Here is a 7731-nt window from a genome sequence, read left to right as displayed (position 1 = left end):
GGGTTTCCCTCCACTAACCCAAAGAGAAATATCAGTTGGATTTAAGGCGGTGAAATGCTGATGTGCATGAATGTGACAGTCTCTTCTTATTATCACTACGACGGACAGATTTCCAGGTCATGAACAGATTTCCAAGACACTTGTCTTCTGCACAATGTATGCTGGATTGAAATAGGCTTGAGCTCATTGTGATTTGTATTACAAAGAAATGTTAAACCAGAAGAGTCAATGTCAACAACTCACCCCATGCTGGCTCTAATTTGTCAAAGTGAAGCATCAGAGGCCTAATGCCAATGAGATGTGCGATACAGATCCCACTAATGGCTGCTCATTCTTTTCCAAAGACAAATTATCCACAGCAAATGACACTGAGTCCATTTTCTGAATAGAGTTCTAGGTTTTTAAGTCAAGTGATCTTCTAATCTATTAACTTTTACATCTGTCATTGTCATCAATCATCGTTAACGTATGGCTTTCTATTGGTTTGTGTTGTTTATCACATAATATTCTGCACAAAGGTAGGAATATTAAATGTCCTGAGGTCATTTTGTATACACCTGTGCATGCATCTATAACAAGAGACTGTACTGATGCTATAGTGGCATTTCCATTACATGTATCATAAATTGGATCGGCTCTGTGCCACTTAGTAGTGCGAATACGTCCACCAACAATTTGTCAACAGATACCAGTTCCACGTGTCAGAATTTCATTGCAGCTTGAAATGTTTTTCCATGCCTCATTACCGACCTGTTTTACATGCGGTAAAGCACACACATTTTCCTGAGCTGGTACATGAAAAATTATTTTTTAAATTCTTGTCACTTTTAAGAGTTTTAGCCTATTATCATATTATCTGGCCAGCTGAGACAATTCCACATTTGTGTCTAGGTCTGTTTTTCTACCGCTGTAACAGAAAAATACTACTGGGCAGAATGAGCTTAAAGTGCATCTGCAATGCTTCATTTGATCAGTAATAGAGGATTTGTCTTTTCTCTTTTTAGAAACACAGAATTTAATGACATGACATGACTCCATTCAGTTTGTATGCCTTTCACAGAGAGGTGATGTCCATTGCCATGACAACCCTTTGGCCAGCGGGAATCAGTTTTTTCCTTGCACCATGACCCACCCACCCCTTTTGATGAAGGTATGATAACCCCAGTACAGGTTATGGTTTGATGTACTGAACAGAAAGATTTTACATGGGAAGAAGTTCAATCTAAACACACACACACACACACACACTCTTGTATGAAGATGATGGATGAAGCCTTCTCTCAGAAGGAAGCACATACCTTTTAAGTGAAGGAAAAGGTTTCACACTTTAAAATCTAGCCAGAGAGGTGAAGACTCCAGTTTGATGGTGAAGCTCCATCCAGCCTGACCAAAATGACGGAGGTTGCAGAGATCAGGAGCAATCCTCCTTGTCATTTATCATGTGTGTCTGTGAGCAGGTATTTGAACCCTAACACTATTCTACCCTGTCCTTCAGTTCTGGATTTGTGTCAGGATATAACCCAGTCCAGGGCAAAACTACAGTTCTCTTTTATGGTGTGAATGATGCATTTCTTGCTTGGCTTTGAGAAAAAAAGGTTACTTGAAGTGAAGCACTTCTGTGCTGCCTCATCAGATACCTTTTGTTTTTTGTGGTTGATTTGCTAGCCTGTGACTCTATTCTGGGATACATGGTAAATGGGAATTAGTTACTTCTGAACTAATGCACATCCTTCTGCATTTGAAGAAGAAGGAGGAATGAAAACCTTTTTTGATGATACAGGAGTAAATAATCTGCATTTGTACCAGCGTTGGTGCCTGTGTGGTGAAGAGGAGAAGAATGTTATCTCTTCACTGGTCTCGTTGACCTCAACACACTCAGCACAGGTGATGAGGTGGCCCTGGCACATATTAATGATATTACTACCTATCACTCTACTAATCCTCACTGAATACAAACATGAGTCAAGGCCAGTCTCTAAAATTAAGAGAAAAGGTCCTCCTAAATACCTAAAATTGAATAAAAGAAAAAAAAGAGAAAGAATCAAAAACAGAAATTGGATAGACAATCCAATGTAACTGTGGCAAAAAAGAGTCAGTCTCATTGCCACAAAAGCTCATTAGAGCTGTGGGTGTTTAATTCCTCCTGTTTACTGTAAAAAAAACAAATTCATAATATATAAAGGAATTAAGACATGAAGCATGACAAGACACTGCATGTAATAGCCAATATATTCATTTCTGTATATACTGAAAGTTCAGTTCAAAAGACATAAATCAAATACCTAAAGTCTAAAAGTTTATAAAACTTCTGGCATACGTGGAACTTAATCTTAATCCATCCTCAACACTCAACCATATAAAATATGTTTTATTTGTAGAACTATATATATATATTTCAAGCAGCATGAAGGGATCTCCACACTGACTTTCATTATGCTATACACCAATCATCAAAACACACCTTGAGAATACACCTTACCTTCAGTGTACCAGTGTAATCACGTGTTTAACGCTTCGCCACGTTTGCCTCGTTGACGTTACGTTCAAACTACGGCTTGCGTCAGAAACTCCTTCCGGTGGTCACGTAAGGTAGGCTTCAGGCATGAACAGTGCAGCAAATAAGGGGGCATAGGTTCGAGTCCCGTAACAGGCAGCAGTGGTGTGTAACTTCCGATGTGTTCGTACACTAACCGCATGTTTCAACCAGGCCAACAGCTCGATTCCTTTCTGGCGTTTTGTTCTTTTTTCTCCATGTTTGCTCGAGCAGGATGTCTTCCCAGGGTGGCATGGACCGGCTGCCGAAGGTCATTCCCCGCTAACTTCACTAAACGTAGAGCCAGTTAACGTTAGGTAGTTTAATAAATCCGCCACAGACCTTTATGCAGCCGTGGAGACGTACCGTTAACCGGGGACCTCATTTTCGGTTCACATAAGTTGTAATGGCTAATGTAACCCATTTACCACCGCATGCGTAAGGTACCTTTGCCATGCTGACGTGTTTCATAGCAACTTCTCATGATTCCAACTTCAATCTGTTTTAAAGTGCTTTGGTCACTGACAAACACACATTGTCTGTAACCTGTGCGGTTCAACATGTAGCTGTGGTAAATTCGGCGTGCATGTGATCCATCAACAACCCGTTATTTCACACAAAAAAGTCAACCTTTATCATTGGCACGCCTGTGTTTTAAACGTTACCTAACGTTACCTCTGCTGTCTTCCACCAAATGTTTAGCGCTGGGCAGCAGTGAAGCTACTACAATCATTTAGATTTAACTGAAACAAGTACTAGTAAGATATATGAAGTGAATGCCGAATTTACAACAAGGTGTTAAAGATTCGTTAAACATTTACAGACAGGTTTTGCGACCTGTTATTCGCTTATAAATTAGCGTGCCGTCTTGATATTGAAAGATTTTAAAGGGAGTTTGGCGTGTCGCCTACCCACGTCATTACTTGTGCTAGTAAAGAGCATGTGTACTCCTAATCCTGGATTACCTAACACATAAACCTTACTGCGGGTGTTACAAGGAGTGAAACGACGGTATTTAAGACGTGATAGAATCAGTACCTAGGACTGTAACAATGGAAACCTTTTTTTTCAGACCAGCAGTTATCCTCCAGTTAAATATTATTTTGGTGCTAATTATTAGCCTCCAGGTCGTCTCTTCCTGTTATGGCTACTCGTTTTTAAGGTTATTGCAGGAATTTGGCAATACTCTGTTGTCCTTGTAGTGTTAGTTACATTCAGAGAGACCAAATGCTTTAAAGTACTTTATAGTCCAATAATGTCCTTTTGTGTTTTTCAGAATGGGGAATTTCACATCCTCCAGTCCTGGGGTGTCCGGCACAACCTGTGCTCAGTATGTTCAGGTGAGTAGATGCTTAGAGATCTGAAACCTGAACTCAACTTGTTTTAAAGCTGTTGATACAGTAATAGTGTGCTGTGGAAGACTGAAAACTTTAACCTTTATTCACTTCATTAAAGCCTTCCCCTATAACTTATTCGGGTCCATCACTGTCCAAACATGCTTTTAGCAATTATGTTTTCATTGTCTGTGTTTTATTGTAATTGGTATTAATTGTTATATTTATATAACTTTAACTGTTCTGTGCTTGTTGTAGGTTTGTCCTTTGTGTTGTTTAAATGTTTAACACATATTGGGAGCGTGCTGAATGGTGGAAAAGCAATATGTTTCAGTTATTTTCTATTTCTCCCAATGTTGACTTCCTGCCGTTTCCCACAGTCCACCACCGTACGTTGGACTTTGTTCAGTTTGTCCCAGTATGTTGCCTCCTGTTTTTATTTTTCACTGTACATTTTACAACAACATCCAAAAGCTATGACAGACGAGGCGCTGAAACGGTGCGATGCTGATTCCCACACCCTTGCTGATTATTATTTTATCTAGTCTAGTAGTCTACATTTCCCATATGATGAGATGAGAGTTAAATTTGAATTATAATGTCTCAAGTTCTGTTTGTGCACCATCTGTCATTGTATACTCAGACAATGTAAATCTTTATCTATTTATTTTGGACGTTCAGAGTTATGCTTCCTTTTGCCTTTGCCTAGCAACTCCCTTAAGGCCTGGTATGTGCAGTCTATTTCTGTGTTCTACTGATATTTAATTAAATCTTATTTTTGCCTGACCTTTCAGGAGGTGGTGTCACAGAACTGCGTTGTGATATTTTCCAAGACCACCTGTCCTTATTGCAAAATGGCCAAGAATGTGTTCAATGAAATTGGTGCGACCTACAAAGTGATTGAACTGGATGAGCACAATGACGGGAGGAGACTGCAAGAGGCCTTAGCTGAGATGACTGGTGCCAGAACGGTAAGAGCCTAATGTTGTATTTTGGGATCGGAATTCAAAGTAACTTCACAGCCTGTTATTTCAGAATCTATTTTAAAAAAGAATCAAAACATGGATATTTGAGAGCTTGTTTGTTCTGGCAGCTCTGCATTTAAGTTAAATTTAGGGCGACTTGTCTAGTGTTGTTGTTGTTGGTGCTGCTGCCAAGATCTAGGACATTATCTCGATCAAAACCGCTGAATCTGAGTCAAGAAAAAGACCAGAGCAAGCTCCAGCTTTTTCAGGCTGTAGTCTTAAATAGTAGCACATATATTGGAAATTACATTGTAGAAGTAGTGATAATTTGATGATAATTATGACTCATTTTCTGTATGTTTGAAATAAGATCCCCCGAACAGTAAACTTACTATTCTAAACAATAAACTACAGTTTACATGCAAGTTATTTGAAAAACAGTCTTTATCTTATATGGTCAATATATATTTGCACTCACTGCAGCCTCAGTGTTATTTCTCTTTTTTTTTTTTTTAGACAATTGTAAAAGTTGTTAATGAGCTTTAAAGTTTACATGGGTCAGAGCTATTAACATGATAAGCTTAAATTATTGATGTGAATAAAAGTTAAACTGGGAAAATGTGATTCCTGAAATTCTCCACCTCTGTTGGAGTCGTGCTAACAGCTTTCAGAAAGACAACAGACAACTAAAAATGTGGCCTTCACAAAAATCTAGACTACACTACGACCTACTGAACACTAAAAATGAGAAGATATGTACACTGCTCTTTTATTTTATGTTGATTCTGGCGGCCCCTGTGGACAAAAGCAGTAATGTTTCTACCACCTTGTTTCATTAATTCCAAGGCAAAATCTGACATTCAGATTAATTACATAGAAACAGAAACATAGAAACAGCCAGTCTCCTCACTGGTGGTCTAGTTTTTTCATGTAGGTCATACAGAGGCATCAGTATTAAACTGAGACTGTTTCATAACCAGTTAAAAACTACTTTTATGTTTAATAGGAAGGAAGAACCAGAGAGTTGGGGCTTAGCAAACCCATATAATGTTATTCAGTCCATCTCTGTGAGCTCGGAGTCACTCACACACACGCACACACACACCGCACACACACACCGCTGGTAAAGGAGAACAGGCTGATCTTTATGCAAAGCATGTTGATGAAAGTTAATAAGAGTCACAGCAGTTAGAGCTCTGCACTAGACCTCATTGCTCGTAAAAGAACTGCTCTCACCACACCGTGCTAATGTTGTGGCGTGATTTTTGTGTTCAGGTGCCAAGAGTCTTCATTAACGGGAACTGCATCGGGGGTGGCTCCGATACCAAACAGCTCCATCAGCAGGGAAGGTTGTTGCCCCTGATCGAACAGTGTGCTCCCTGCTGCGCTGCGACCGGCTCCGAGGGCTCGGGCAGCGGACAGTTCGAGTCCACTAAATGACTAACCGTTCTTGTAGTGTTTTTCAATCCTGTATTAATTAAATATTTGCTTGATCTCATGCTACACGTCGTACATTGGTTGAACACCACTATGCTATTTATTTCTCAATGTGTATTGGATACTTGATGTTAGGCTACATACAATTTCATCCAGGGATGTACAGTATTATTATTATTAAAGCTGCCATGTTGTAAACAAACCCTGTGAATAATGGCACTGCTTCTCATACCTCTCTTCTGCATGGTGGTTTTATTGTACAATATTACAGTCATTAAAAAGCACGATCTAAGCGTCATCGGTGAACATCATCAGGTCATGAAGTATCGACAGTTTGATTCAATGCCCGTCTTCTTTTAATGAGTTTATTTGAGGTCTTTCTCCATATCTTGTAAGAACTACAGATTTTTGTAAGAACTAGCACATTTTACTGTTCTAAGTATTTCAACATCACAGCCTACTGAGAAATGTGAAAAATATAACAATTTTATATTTTTTTACTTGGTTGTAGCATTTTATATGTGTATCTTTTAGCAGTAGCTGTTTTTGTGAACTGGTATGTATTATATATTATGTGGGTAGTTGGTTTATTAGTGTATGAACAATCATGATGCTGTTCAGTGTTTCAGTGTAGATTTATTGGCGTATGTGTGAAGTTATATCCACTCTTAAACGATTTATAAATGCCTTGAATGTATATGATTATTAATAAATATGAATGAAAGTCTATCAGCTTCCCACGTCTCTGCATTCTTACCGAAGAGTGCTTCATTTTGCACCCGTCTCGTTGTAGGAGGGCGGATATTGGTCCAGGTTCATAGGACACCCATTAATAAAACCGGGTATTCACTGTCAGGTTTTTCTTCGCAAAGATTTATTAAATGATTACACTAAAAAAAAAAAATATCGTCGCTAATGTTTGGAATAACATCAAATACTTGTCTCCGTCTCAACGGTGTACCCCCGTGGAGTAAAACGCGCGCACACACACAGCCCACATCGCCACCGCGTCACGGTGAGGTCACTCCAGTTGAATTAGCTCGACTAGCTTCTCGTATATGTGCACGGCAGGTCGAATAAACGACATCGTAAAGAAATGGCTGGAAGCGCAGGAGAGTGGTGTCTGATGGAAAGTGACCCCGGCGTGTTCACGGAACTGATCAAAGGCTTCGGTGAGTTGGTTAGCTCCCCGCTGGCCGCTCATTCAGCGTAACGTGGCTAACCCGACCGCTAGCTGCTGTAAAGCTAACGGTGACTTCCTAATTACTATCAGCACAAAGGAGGGAAAAACATAATCTCCGAGGATGAAACCGAGCTGTGCTAGAGGCTATGCGCTGCCAGCGTCAACCCTGCACTAATATGCACGTTAAAAACAATCCCCAGCTATCTTAATTAGGAGAGCTAAGTGGCTAGCATTACTCAGCGTTCAAAACAACGGCGCCTGAATGGTGACAGTGGTTGC

General features: G+C 39.8%; 2 protein-coding genes across 4 annotated transcripts in view; both read left to right on the top strand.

Annotated features, from left to right (window-relative positions):
• The first annotated feature begins 2555 nt into the window (after window positions 1–2555).
• On the top strand, window positions 2556–6998 carry glrx2 (glutaredoxin 2). Of its 3 annotated transcripts, none has more exons than XM_035653410.1 (4): window positions 2556–2589; window positions 3810–3873; window positions 4662–4838; window positions 6108–6998. In XM_035653410.1, exons 2-4 carry the CDS (start codon window positions 3811–3813, stop codon window positions 6270–6272), a joined length of 405 nt encoding a protein of 134 aa, XP_035509303.1. In that variant the 5' UTR covers window positions 2556–2589; window position 3810; the 3' UTR covers window positions 6273–6998. The 3 variants fall into 3 exon arrangements, with proteins under 3 accessions (XP_035509303.1, XP_035509302.1, XP_035509301.1); XM_035653409.1 differs by having other exon boundaries at window positions 2571–2659; XM_035653408.1 differs by lacking the exon at window positions 2556–2589 and adding an exon at window positions 2657–2804.
• Window positions 6999–7255: 257 nt separating this feature from the next.
• uchl5 (ubiquitin carboxyl-terminal hydrolase L5) overlaps window positions 7256–7731 on the top strand; it is a 6148-nt gene continuing 5672 nt past the window's right edge. Inside the window, exon 1 of the mRNA XM_035653406.1 lies at window positions 7256–7441. Within this exon, the coding sequence (XP_035509299.1) occupies window positions 7366–7441 (76 nt within the window). The 5' untranslated portion in view covers window positions 7256–7365. The remainder of the gene's footprint in view (window positions 7442–7731) is intronic.

Source organism: Morone saxatilis, unplaced genomic scaffold (genome assembly GCF_004916995.1).
Source record: "Morone saxatilis isolate NCDOM2014 unplaced genomic scaffold, NCSU_SB_2.0 Contig12, whole genome shotgun sequence".
Lineage (NCBI taxonomy): Eukaryota > Metazoa > Chordata > Actinopteri > Moronidae > Morone > Morone saxatilis.
The sequence above is the reverse complement of the archived record's forward strand: the minus strand, read 5'-3'. Positions and strand labels throughout refer to the sequence as shown.